Source organism: Protomyctophum parallelum (genome assembly GCF_964188405.1).
Source record: "Protomyctophum parallelum genome assembly, chromosome: 4".
Classification (NCBI taxonomy): Eukaryota; Metazoa; Chordata; class Actinopteri; order Myctophiformes; family Myctophidae; genus Protomyctophum; species Protomyctophum parallelum.
This window is the reverse complement of record NC_139700.1, coordinates 34,603,416-34,617,089: the sequence shown is the minus strand read 5'-3', so window position 1 is coordinate 34,617,089 and position 13,674 is coordinate 34,603,416. Positions and strand designations below refer to the sequence as shown.

The 13,674-nt window shown below is 43.4% G+C and overlaps 2 protein-coding genes across 2 annotated transcripts; both read right to left on the bottom strand.

The window, feature by feature from the left end:
- Window positions 1-2,816: 2,816 nt before the first annotated feature.
- On the bottom strand, window positions 2,817-6,621 carry LOC310857174 (lamin-B3-like; the record flags this gene model as incomplete). Its single annotated transcript, XM_083762785.1, has 5 exons — window positions 2,817-2,852; window positions 3,977-4,087; window positions 5,231-5,347; window positions 5,704-5,811; window positions 6,391-6,621. 5 exons carry the CDS (start codon window positions 6,619-6,621, stop codon window positions 2,817-2,819), a joined length of 603 nt encoding a protein of 200 aa, XP_083618911.1.
- Window positions 6,622-7,057: 436 nt separating this feature from the next.
- LOC310857173 (lamin-B3-like) lies at window positions 7,058-13,445 on the bottom strand (the record flags this gene model as incomplete). The annotated part of the gene is made up of 7 exons (XM_083762784.1): window positions 7,058-7,282; window positions 8,098-8,223; window positions 9,907-10,077; window positions 10,700-10,825; window positions 11,701-11,857; window positions 12,211-12,399; window positions 13,213-13,445. 7 exons carry the CDS (start codon window positions 13,443-13,445, stop codon window positions 7,058-7,060), a joined length of 1,227 nt encoding a protein of 408 aa, XP_083618910.1.
- Between the last annotated feature and the right edge of the window lie 229 nt (window positions 13,446-13,674).

Sequence of the window (13,674 nt, the reverse complement as noted above, 5' to 3'; positions counted from 1 at the left end):
TATTTAGTGTGGTTGCCCTAACAGGGCAACCAGACTATTGTTATTGTAAATGAGGATACTTTGCTGCGCTACTCCTCCCACAGTTTTTGCCGCACACACTCGAGCCATATGTCAAATCGACCGGCTTCATCAGGAATCGTGTGCTTGTATTTTGCTAAGAGATCTGTTGTATATTTGCACAGCAAATGCAAAAAGTGTAACCGTTTGTTGCAGATTTATTTCTTTTTTTGGGGGGGGGGGGATAAATCCCCTCCAAATTACTTGCATGATCACAGGGGTGACGTGACATTCTAATTGGCTAGCAAAAATGTGTGGGAGGGGCCTATATAAGCGATTGCGGCAACCACGCTTTGCAATTCTTCCAAAATTGCGACATTTCTAGTTAAACTTGTTAGTGAATATAGCAGATCTACAAGGTCACAGCGTGTCACATTGCGATGCGTTGTGAGCTTGTAATTGTGCTATTCCTTTTTGGACATCCAAGGTTTCATTTGAAAGACGATAAAGTATATTTTACTAACCATTATAAAAGCATAATTTGTTATACTATTAAATATCTAATTACTTGTTATTCATATTATAGCATACCATTGTATTTTGTAAAGTAATATCTTCATTATGAAAGTGTCGCACAATAGTGAATAGATCTACAAGCTCTTTGTCGGCCATTTTCCCAGTTTTTTAAATACAAAAATCACACCTGTGTAAAGTGAGGGGCGCTCGCCTCTTATACAGCAACATACATCTCATTCTGGCCAATCACAATTTGCACCCTTACTTTTATCTTCAATATGTACTTTGCTCAGCCAATCACAAGCCAATGTTTGTTCGTTCATAGGCATATTATGAAGAACCAGTTGTCCAGAGCCACCAATCACCAAAAGTGAGTACACCCCTCGCATTTCTGCAAAAAGATAATTATATCACTTCATGATCACAACACTGAGATGCAATGTAAAGTAGTCAGTGTGCAGCTTGGATATCAGTGTAGATTTTATTTAATTCAAGCTTTCCCTACAGCTGCAATGTTGGTGATTGACGTTTAATATAATTAGAGGACTTTGTTTGGATGAATGGGCTCTCACCTTGCTGGCAAGATGGCTGCGGTCTGAATATGGATAATATGTCAGGTTAGACGGGGAGCGTCGCTGAACCGCTATTTTCAGGTCCTTCCAGAGATGCTCAATGGGGTTCAAGTCTGGGCTCTGGCTGGGCCACTCAAGGACTTTCACAGAGTTGTCCTAAAACCAATACTTCGTTATCTTAGCTGTGTGCTTGGGGTCGTTGTCCTGTTGGAAGGTGAATCGTTGACCAAGTCGGAGGTCCTTAGCGCTCTGGAGCGCTAAGGACAGAATGTCTGTACACTGCTCCATTTATCTTTCCCTTTATCCTGACAAGTCTCCCAGTTCCTGCCGTTGAAAAACATCCCCACAGCATGATGCTGCCACCACCATGCTTCACCGTAGGGATGGTATTTGCCAGGTGATGAGCGGTGCCTGGTTTTCTCCAGACCGAAGCCTCTCCTCAATAAAAGGCACATGACAGCCGGGCGTCACAGCGCACTTGGAGTTTGCCAAAAGGCACCTAAACGACTCTCAGACCATTATTAACAAGATTCTCTTGTCTGATGAAACCAAAATAGAGCTTTTTGGCCTGAATGCCAAGCGTTAAGTCTGGAGGAAACCAGGCACCGCTCATCACCTGGCAAATACCATCCTTACGGTGAAGCATGGTGGTGGCAGCATCATGCTGTGGGGAGAACAAGTCTCCCAGGAACTGGGAGACTTGTCAGGATAGAGGGAAAGATGAATGGAGCAGTGTACAGAGACATCCTGGATGAAAACCTGCTCCAGAGCGCTCAGGACCTCCGACTTGGTCAACGATTCACCTTCCAACAGGACGACGACCCCAAGCACACAGCTAAGATAACGAAGGATTGGTTTTAGGACAACTCTGTGAAAGTCCTTGAGTGGCCCAGCCAGAGCCCAGACTTGAACCCCATTGAGCATCTCTGGAAGGACCTGAAAATAGCTGTGTAGCGATGCTCCCCGTCTAACCTGACAGAGCTTGAGAGGATCTGCAGAGAAAGGGGGAAAATACCCCAAATTCAAGTGTGCCAAGCTTGTAGCATCATTCCCAAAAAGGCTGTAATTGCTTCCAAAGGTGCCTCAACTTAGTATAAGTCAAGAGTGTGAATACTTATGTACATGTGTTTTTCCAGCTTCTTATTTTTAATAAATTAACAAAATATGTGAGAAAACTTTACACTTCATCATTGTGTGTAGATTGATGAGGAAAAAAACGAATTTAATTCATTTTGAAATGAGGCTGTAACAAAACAAAATGTGGTAAAAGTGAAGGGGTGTGAATACTTTCCGAAGGCACTGTATATATACATTTTGGCCATTGATTTGACAATAGCCTATCTAATAAATAAATCTGCCATTTTCATTATGATTCTTATACATTTAAAAACTTGTGAAACAGGACATTGTGTTTAGAGTACAGCCACCTGTTCCACACCTCCATGGTTGTAGTTCTAAATGGATCTAAGCTCTATGGTTGGATCCATTTAGAACTAATCTTTTTCACAAAGATGCCACTAAATCCGTTACACCTCTGCAGTTCCAATGAAGCAGCAAGACGATGGATGAATGAACAGAATTTGCGTTAGAAAAATCTTTATTATGCAAACCAACAACATCCATTAAAATTGTATAATATGTTCACACACAAGGAATAAAAAGTTCCAAAGCTAAAGGCAGCCCATCCAGGTACAAAGATTCAGTGCGAGGTGGAAGGGGGTCCAGGTAATATTACATAATGGCACAGCTCGCCTCTGCAGATGAATCCTAGAAAAATACAACACATTAGACACATGGACGTATCGATTTAAAACTACGACTGGAATGTTACTAAAAAATACTGACTAAAACTAAATAAACACCAACATGGACTGATTGACAAGCAATGACCATTAAAATAGCACATGCAGCACAGCATTGGGGGGGGGGGGTTATTGATTGGCAACAAAAAAAAAATCATGGAATGTAATAAAACCACATGGAATGAGTTAGTTCTGTTGACATTTTTCAGGAAAATCTATTACACTTGAGGGGGAAGGGGGGGCAATACATGCTGTGAATAGACAATTAAGCAAAGCCCAGCCCTCCTCGCTTATCATACTACAGCAGAGTGCTTGCTTGTCCCCCTGCACTAACCTCAAGACACATAACACGCGTCACAGATTGATTTCCTTTTCTTTGGCTTCACAGCACGCAGCAGGGGACGGTAAACAGTGGAAATTAGTCAACATTTCGATTGCCAACAACCACCGTCTGTTGATGCCTATAGTCTCGAGATACAACTTCCACAATTTTCAAACGCTTCCGCCTAACAGTCGACCTCGGAAGCTCCGAGGAGTACAAAATAAAATGGATGTCCTGTGCCATCTCCCTGGCCATATATTTTTGTGAATGCCGCACTGCTTGTTTGCATAATACTTCTGATCTCAAGAGCAGACGAGTTTCTCCTTTACGGGGCGGAACTACAAACGTAGCATTCGAACATCGTGGAAGCGATAAGTCTGGCTTTAGAGATTAGTTTAATGTGTTTACGTTTGGGTTTGGATGGCTTTATGTGCATGCCTTAATAAATGTAATGGGTCGCATTCAGAGTTGCAAGAGTGCGTTGACATTATTATTTACTTGCTGGATAGCTGAAACGTTTATCTGACATATAAACAAGAAATGATCAGTCATATTCGTCAGGTGAAACAAGTGCCGTCTCCGCTGTCTCTTCCCCAACTCACTCTTGCCACTCTGAGTGCGACCCACTACTTTTACAGTATTGTTGATCCTAGTGGATATCACACCAGAGCAGAGCACAGTGGTAATGTATGTCCATGTATGCATAGTGCTTACCGGTCTCCTTAAACTCTGTACATCACATCCGTCCATGTATGCATAGTGCTTACCGGTCTCCTTAAACGCTGTACATCATGCCCCTCCATGTACTCTTCGCGGAACATGCCGGTTTCCTCTTCACCTGTGGCCTGGACACACACCACATGGCGCTCCGCTGTCTCCTGGATGTCAGCAGAGAAGAGCAGATACGATCCGGATTTGTTTTTAACATAGATTAGGTTAGATAGACTACAAATGATTCCCGAGCGTGTCGCGGCTGCGGCTCACTGCGCCAAGAGAGATGGTTTTCTGAGCTCAAGTGCACCCTAAAAACATGAACTTAACATTTAGTAGATTTTCTGTAGTTTTCTGGCTCAAACAAGTGCTCTGATTTGCCTGTGGCGTCTGGTAAAACTCCACAAATCCCATATATATATATATATATATATATATATATATATATATATATATATATATATATATATAGGGATTTGCCAGCTGATGTCACTGTTGAGGCATGTTTGCCTCTTCATTGCAGCTCAAAAGGGTTCAGAAAACTACAGAAATCCATTGAGACCCCCTTTCCACTGGTTGGTTCCCGATGCGAACCGGTTCAGTTCTTTTTGGTTCTTAGTCCATGAGCCAGAGCTCCAAAATTGGTGGGAAAAACTAGTCTTATATTAAATTGTTTATACTAGGATCAATACAAGTAAATTAATACATGATAACACTTCCACAATAGTAGCTTTTTCATATTTTCTATTATTTTGCATATTTTCCTACATAATGCCTCATTTGCATATTTAAAAACATTTAATTTGTAATAAGTACTCAATTGGGGAAGTTCCATGGTGATAATCTAGGTATGGTTTTACCCACTCAATTCATAATTAATGTTCCAATTTTGGAGCCCTGGCTCCTGGACTAAGAACTGAACCGGTTCCCGTTGGGAACCAACCGGTGGAAAAGGGGCCTGAATGTATAAAGTTCAGGTTGTTTGGGTGTAAATGAGGTCATGAAACCTTTAAGTTTAAAGGGACACTTCACCCTTTTTGCAAAAACAATATACTTTAATGAGGTTTAGAAGATTTTTAACACTTTCCTGAGGGTAATATATGGTTTGATATTTTAGCAGTGAGCCCAGTGTCTGATGTCATAGACACTGGGCTCACTTCCTTGCTGGACTACAATTCCCATAATGCTTTGGTGCACAGCTCCTTGTGGATAGGGGGAGGGCTGTCTTACTGAGACAACATGTAGTTGTCAAACGTCATTAACATATATTTTCTTTTGCAAAAAGGATTAAGTGAACGTTTTAACCTTACCTCCTGGTCGGGGGTGAGGAGGATCACCCTTACATCAGTGACTGGACCCCAGCTTGTGTGACCCTGCATGACCATGTTCCCAAGGTCAGTCTCCACCTCTGCATCTGCTGCCCAGATCTGACACACACACACACCTCTTAAGCATTACAGTAAATCCCATTATGCAAAAGAGTTAAAGTATTGTTAAGCAGATCTGCATTACTTAATTTACAAGATGTCCATGCAATTAGAGAGTTAGCTTGTTACGACTCTTATGGTACCAACATCAATACAGCATGGAATTGTGGACAAAAATCATTCCAAGGACAACATCATATTTGGTCTGAGAGGCTAAATCAAAATCATCAAATGGTGGTTCCATGGCTCAAATGCTGAATAAATAATAGACCTTGATATGAAAAGAGTTAAACCACTGGGTTAGAACTTAGAAGAGTACAGTGAGTGCCAGTACAATGATGTACAGTAGAACTTACAGTGAGTGTCTGGCCTCCGTGCAGGACACAGGAAGGAGGGATGTGGAAGGACACATTCTCCATGCTCGGGTGAGTCCTTCTGACCACCCATCCCCCTAGTGGCTGCTCCTGGAAATGTTAGCAGGCGACTAGGGGTTAACACACACCAACTAGACAGAATTGAACCCAATACATTTCTTCTTTTCTAAAACAAGGTTTGTTACGTTTAAACATTCATAATCATCCAGAACTGATGACAAACTTCAGTCTTTGCTTTAGACCGGAGACGGAGAGTGTAGAGACCAGGTAGCTGAGATGTTGCATCCCTAGTTCCATCTTTCGTATGGTTGCACAATTATGGAAATTCTTGGCCGATACAGATGTTTAAAATAACAATTTAGCCGATGCCGATAAGTATACAGATATAAGTTTTAGTTTTTATTTCCCCCTTTTGTGCCAGGGGAAACAAATACACACACACACACCCCAACGTAGCCAACGCAAAAATGTATGCTTATCAACAACAGATAAAGATTGGCTACTGCCATCGGTTAATGTCAGTTTTATTTGCACATACTGACTGATAACGGCAAAATATCAGATACAGATATGTGGTCAATACATCGGTGCATCCCTAGTTGCAACCATACGGAGTAAGTTGCAACCATACGGCGCAAAATCCACACAACAGTTGACGGAGCATCTTACCGTGTCAGAGTTGTTCTTCAGTACGACGTAGTTGCCTTCTACGTCGACGTCATCGATGCTGACGGGACCGCAGGCCGTGGAGTTGGTGGACATCTTGTAGGCCGGCGTACCGCCGCTGGATTCCTCCATCTTGCGTTTCTTCCCCTTCAGCCTACGCGCACCGTGCGCGTGCGTCCGCGCCACCGCCGAGTGCTGGGCGGGGCTCGGCGACAGCTGCAGTCTGGAAGACATGGGAACGTGTCATGTTGTGAGCTTGTACAGTTAGATCTGCCCTTTTCTGAGAGTGACACCTAACCCTAACCTCACAAAAACTATGCCTAAACTTAACCCTAACCTGTTTTTGTGGAGTTAACCTGTAAAACAAAAGCCCCATCAGCGACCATCGATTCCCACGCACACTCAGCAAAAAAGGGAGTCTCCAGCGACACGTTGAGCTTGTAGAGCGGCCATTTTCTTGGCAGTATGTTTTGTCATAGTTTGTCATCATAGCTTAGTTTTGATTTAATTTGTCAAGATGGTCACATATTTCGGCAGGTCACCAATTTCACCACAACACCGCCAGGCTGGAGCGATCGAGTGCAAGTGTTCCAATACCCGAGATTCTGGGTATTAGAATTTGGGTTAAAGAACATTACTTCTGCTCCTCTCCCTCCAGGGTCAGAGGTCATTACCTCTGCTCCTCTCCCTCCAACATCTTGCGGTAGGCGTTGATCTCCATGTCCAGCGCCAGCTTGACGTCCAGCAGGCTCTCGTAGTCTTCCAGCTGTCGGAGCATCTTGGCCTGCATGCCCTGCATGTCCTGTTCCTTCTGGGCCAGCCTCTGGCTCCACAGCTCCCTCTCTCTGTCCAGGATCCGCTCCAAGTCCTGGACCCGGCCCTCCAGGGCCGCTTTCTGCACACAGAAGAATGGATGAGTTGCATTTCAAACGTCAAAATAAATAATAAATAAATCCATGTCCAAAAAGGAGTAGGATGAAGTATTAAACTCCTACCCCCCTTTTGCCAATGCAAGTGAGTTTAATGTTGTTGAAGGTCATTTAAATGCAGTCAGATAGGACTTTTCTGTTTGAATGTATTGGCTGTCAAGGCCAGAAAGTAGTTTTGCCAATAGGTAGGCGTTCCCACATAACGTCCGGGTACGATGATGTCACGTGCATACCTTCTGTCATCACACATTTTAAAATGCCCACACTTTGACCTGAGAGCTACTTTCAAAATGACTGTCTCAACAAGATCCTACCTTTACCTACTGAAAAAAGATTATACCATTGCTGAAAATAGTTTAAATATGGAATATTATATTCCATATTTAAACTACTGTATATATACTGGTGTTACATATAAGTCAAATGCACTTGGAATAGGTAGTTTTGTATTTATCTGTAATGCTACTGGCGTTTGTGCACAGCAACACTAGAAAAAAAAACATTGCTTTGTGGGTTTGAGCTGACAGGCCCTTTTTGATCAATGAATCAAGTCACCTTAATTCAAGTGTCAGATACTTTTTTAGGGGCATGTCATGTGATCTACCTGCATAGCCCTTGTGATCTACAGTTTCTAAATTATTGTGCAGTTTTGAAAAATTGAAATACTTTGGCTGAGCTTCTAAGTCTAATGTAGCATGCACTAGTACGATGTTTTGAACTTTTGCATACAAATGTCCCAGATTTACAACTATTCCCGTCTATCCTGGTTTAGGCTACCAACCTCTTTCTGGTAGAGCTGCAGCTGTGCGCTGAGGGTCTCCATGCGGACCTTGGTTGTGGTCAACTCATCCTGGGTGGCGTTGACGGCATCGCCCTTCCTCAACGCAGTCTGCTGGGCGTTCTCCAGCTGCAGTACGCAGAGGGTTGGAAGCAAACATACAGCATATATACACATCAATGATTGCTTCTGAAACACTCAAAACTAAAATACATTTGTGTGCGTGACAAGATGGGATTCATATCATTGAGCATTTTAGCTGGGAAACAGACATGATACAGTCAGTCTTCCTTTACACAGACTCTCTGGCCTAGGTTTCACTTCTTAATGCGGCGTTCACAATAGTGGCGACAACACAACAACCAACGCCTTTTCAGCTACATTGTCTCCAAGTTTAACCCCGTTTAAGGCCCCATTTACACTGGCAGCCTGAATCAGATCTGTGCCACCTCCAGACTGGAATCCGTTTAAATAAGTCCACTCTAAACACAAGTCACATGGAATCAGATTTTTACAAATGCGACTCGAGCCACATTCAGAGGTGGTTTCAAATCAGATTCAAAAACTAATATCAGGAGATCCGTCTCAGTCTGAACGCAGTAACCTGATCTAAATCGGATTCCATGTGACTCATTTGTGTTTAGACTTATTTAAATAAATGGGATTCCAATCTAGATGTGACACAGATCTGATTCAGGCTGCAACACAAAGTTCTGTGATCCGATCTAGTCACTTGCAAATGGTGTGAACGGTCGGGCCAAAAGATCAGCGTTGCACAAGCCACAATGTGTAAATGAAAAACTGGAGTACTGAACAAAGTCAAAGCCAGCTGAACTTATTTGTAGCCACTAGTCTTAAGTCAAAATATAAAGTGCCGGGCATCAGTTTGAAGCTTCTCGTCACCGACTTCCATTGAAAACAGCTCGTAGCGCGGTGCTTTGTCGCCACTAGTGTGAACACGGCGTCACGTTGACTACCTCTTTTACTGCCGTCACCGCCATCTTGCCTCGGCTGACTGCACTGCCTTGTGCTCTAATGTTTTCCTGCACAAAATGCCTGCTGCATGTGGCTCCTTGACACGAGAGCTTAGAAAGATAATTGTTAAAGTAACAAACTGAAAACATTCGAAAGAGAGTTGGTTAAAAGAATCTGGAAGAAAAGTGTGATGCGTGTTTGTATGCAAGGCCAAGGCCATGTCATCTCGCGTCGTTCCAACAAGTAAGCACAGCCATGTATGTGTACACCTCGTGGAAATCTGCAGTAGCCTTCACATCCTGAGCCGACAGGCACTTAACTCTAACAATGTGTGGGGGGCGGGCAAACACTGTCGTCTTAAAGTGAGCGTGTATGCTGGCCCCTGGAGCTGGGGTTTATGCTAACAGCTAGCGGTAGAGATAGAGTTAAAGGACAACTTTTTTTTTGTTCCACCAAGGTTCATGTTCTAGGTTGTATAGAGAAAGTATTTAGAGTGTTTTTATTCATTTGCTGCTTTCGTTTTAGCAATATTTGACAAAATGTTGGCGTTTTCTTTATCATTTACTTTAGTCCTACTAGACCCCAGGAAATTACATGTGGCCACAAAACATGGGATCTACTGAATGTGAAGGGGGATACTAGCGAGATACCATACTGTGTTGTAGGCTCAATATGTCAGTTTGTCACCTCCAACCTAAAACATGAACCAGTTTGAAAAACAAACAAAGTTGTCCTTTAACGTTGCTGTGTGTACCTTGGCATTGGCAGTTACAGTATTGTGTATGTGCCTGTGCGTGTGCGTTTCTGTGCACGTGTGTGCGTGCGTGCCTCTCGTACCTTGGCATTGAAGTTGCGTTCCAGCTCCTCTTTGTACTGACCGATCTGTACATCGTGCTCCTGGCGGAGCTGCTGCATGGCCTCGGCTAGCTTGGTGTCAAACTCTGCACGCCTTCCTGAATCCACCTCCACCAGGCGGCTTTCATGCTTACGCCGGATCTCGTGAATCTCCTGCACGCGCACAATAGAAATAATCAGATGATGCTGCAATGGCCCGTCCTACCACAAGTGGCCTGGCTCACTCCTCATGCATTGAAGGAGGAAGCATGAGCCCAGTTCAGGGCTCTCCCCAGGTTGGCAGAGGGAGAGTAGCTCCCAGGATTACAGCACTACAATTGGCACCGGGTGAAAAACAAAAATGGGTTACAAACATCGTGGGACAGAAATTTAAATAGGAACGGCCCTACCAACTGCTGCTTGACAATACAACCATCCCATCTGTAATATGGAGATAACTTGCAGAACGCATGCGTGCGTCACAGCTCCAACTCCCAGGTCCGACATAGCGGCCATGCCCGGCGAAACTGCCCTCTCGCACGGCAGGAAACTAATTACACACTGGATAGAATCTCTGACAGCTAGTTTGTAAACGATACATACAGTTTGAGGTAAATATGTCATGATGTTGCGGAATCTGTATTGTTTTTATACCTGCAACAGCTAGTTTTACATTGACGCATTTTCGAGTCTATGCAGACGTCAGAATGATGTCAGAACAGTCCAGAGAGGACAACAGTCGACCGACTCGACCATGATCAATGATCAATGTAATACAGGTGAAAGACAGGCGTACCTCCTTGCCGATGTTTCTCTCGAAGTCGAGCGACTCCTTCATGGTCTGCATCTGGTTCTCAATGTCCACCCGCCTCAGCATCTCAGAGTTCATCTGGGTCTTGGTGTCCGCCAACACTGCATCCAACTAACACACGTAACACAATACAATTAGTCATTTATTTATTACCAAGCATCTTTAAAAATGTTAGCAATGGGTTCAGGTTTTATTTAGGTCCATTTTTATTAGGAAGAAAACCTGGACTGGATCCGTGAAACAGTGGATCCAGATCTTAAATTGTAATATAAACAGGAAATTAACATTTAAAAAGAAAAACTAAAATAAAACATGAGTTTTGGTGATGCTCTATATTGTCTGAATCATCTTAGTTTGGGTTTGTTTTTTTTATGTACTAAAAGAGTGTGGGGGGTTAAGAGCTAATGAAAGTTGCAGGTATGGTATGTGCGATATAAAGTGAGATTATCATAATGACAGTAATCCTTAATCATATGCAAGGGCTTTTGGAGAGAAACGAGACAGACACCAGTCACTTTAGACTAGAGTACTGCTGGTGTGTGTGTGTGTGTGTGTGTGTGTGTGTGTGCTCGTCAGTTAATGTCAAGGCAATTATGTGCACTGTCAAATAGGTCTACATCTATTTAAAGGTAGCACATACTTGTAGACATATCACCCTGTGCTCATACTGTGCACAAATTACATAAATCTTTGCGTTTGAACACAAAATGCATTTTGAGAACGCACAGATTTTGCAGCCCCCCACACACAATCATTCTACAGTTGTGGCCCCCGGCCAAATCTAAGTTGAATACCCCTGATGTAAGTCAATGAGGAGCATATTTTGAATTATCAATTTCTAATCAATGGAGCAATTTTTTTTTAAACTTTCTTCCACATTTGGAGTTGCATCATGGCAAGGCATGTACACAACTCAACCTCTGCTAAAGTGCTCTTACCCTTTAACAGCACTGGGGAAAGTTGGTAAAAAGACATGCATTACATACATGTTTCTGCTGAGCTTGGAGTTCATCAACGTCAGTGGTCAACCTCTTGGTCTTCGCTAGCTGGGTGCTGTAGTCTGCGTCCTTCTGGTTGAACGCTTCCTCCAGATTCCTCCACTGAGTCAGAGCATGAGCCAGGTCGCTCTCCTTTTTCTGGTTCCTGAGAAAAAAGAAAATCTTGTAAAATCGGCTATTTTTGGCGAAGAGACTTTGGCCTCTGACCGGAGTTGAAGTGGTTAGCACCATTTGTATAAATCACACCAATGTGCTTTTTTTGTTGCAAACCGTTATTTAATTTTAAACAGTTTTTTTTCCCTCCACATTAATGATACGTAACGTTGTTCACCATGTTTAGTTCATGGAACATTGAAAGTTACTAATGTTGTGTGGAGAGGAAGTCTGGAGCTGTTGCCCCCGCAAGCAGACTTTGGATAAGCAGTAAGATGGATTCAATGGATGGATTGATGGAACGTGCCATTCGCAAACGGTTAATACATTCGTAGAATCGGTCACCTGGCTCTGAGCTTGGTGAGCTCCTCTGACAGGTTTCCGACCTCCATCTGCATCCGGGCCCGGTCGTTTGCCGTCTCGTCCAGGGACTTGCGAGCGTCGGCCAGCTCCGTCTCATAGAGCCGCCGCACGGTGCTCAGCTCCCGGGTCTTCGACTCCTCGTTCTCGTCGAGGAGCAGCGCCATGGACGACCTGACATGCAAAAACAAACTAGTCACTCCAGGCTACTGTACAAGGTTCAAGGTTATCTTTATTGTCCCTTGCGGGAAATTGGTTTGCAGCCAGATTATAGTAAAAAATACACAAAACAACAACATTCAATACAATCTAAGAACAGGGCACTAGAGACAGAGAATTCATGACAGTCATGACATACTGCTTGGACTCACCCCTACAACACACTTACTAGCACATTTTGATAGGTTGAGATGGATTTAAGGGCCTATACTGTACTGTACATACTCCAGTTTTAGGTGATAAGGTGACCACTGAAACGGTAGTTTTAGTAAAAACAGAGCGATGTGTATAGAATCCCTACTCTCCTTCAAAACGGCTCTCAAAGAGCCCTTATGGGTGGTTGCAATTCAAAACTAGCCCCTGTAGAAATAAAAGTAAATGATTTCCAACAGTTTGTGTTGTTTTTGCATAGTACTGTATATTTGTCATTAAATGTTCTGATGAATTGAATATGAAGGACCACAATGGAAACAAGCCTAGTGCTTTCTTAGGTTTTAATCATCTTAGCAGACTTGAACTTTCCTGTGCCCGTTTCTGCAAACTGTTAGTAAAGTTTTCAATAGGGATGTCCTGATCACATGTAATTTGCTCCCGATCCAGATACTTATGCCATATCACAATATCCAAAATCACAATATCCAGTCTAATATCATGATATGGATGTATAATATTGATACTAGGCCTACGGATGTCCCGATCACGTTTTTTTTTGGGTGATCGCCCCCCGCTCACGTGATCGGAACAACCCTAGTTTTCAATCAATCTCACCTCTGGCTCTCCAGCTCGATGGAGCGCTGGATGTAGTTGGCGAGGCGGTCGTTGAGGTGCTGCAGCTCCTCCTTCTCCTGGACTCGGGAGAGACGAGCCGGGCTGACCCCGGTGCCGGTGGCGGACGGGGAGGAATGGGAGGACGCACGGCCACCGGAGGACCGGGGAGCGGAGCGTGAAGAGCGGCCGCTGGAGGTGAACGGGGTGGAGGTGGAGGAGGGCGAGGAGGCCATGATGAGATGGCGATGGTGCTACACCTGCAAGCAGTGCAACCACAAAACACTTTAGAACGTGTTAAAAACCAGTGGTGGAAAAACTCATGTCTTACTTACGAGGGGAGGTATATATATATATATATATATATATATATATATATAGTCCTTAGTATGAATAGCCTACTGCAATGTAAAAAGTACAATATATTGGCACTAAAATGTACCACAAGTATTAAGTAGCCTACTC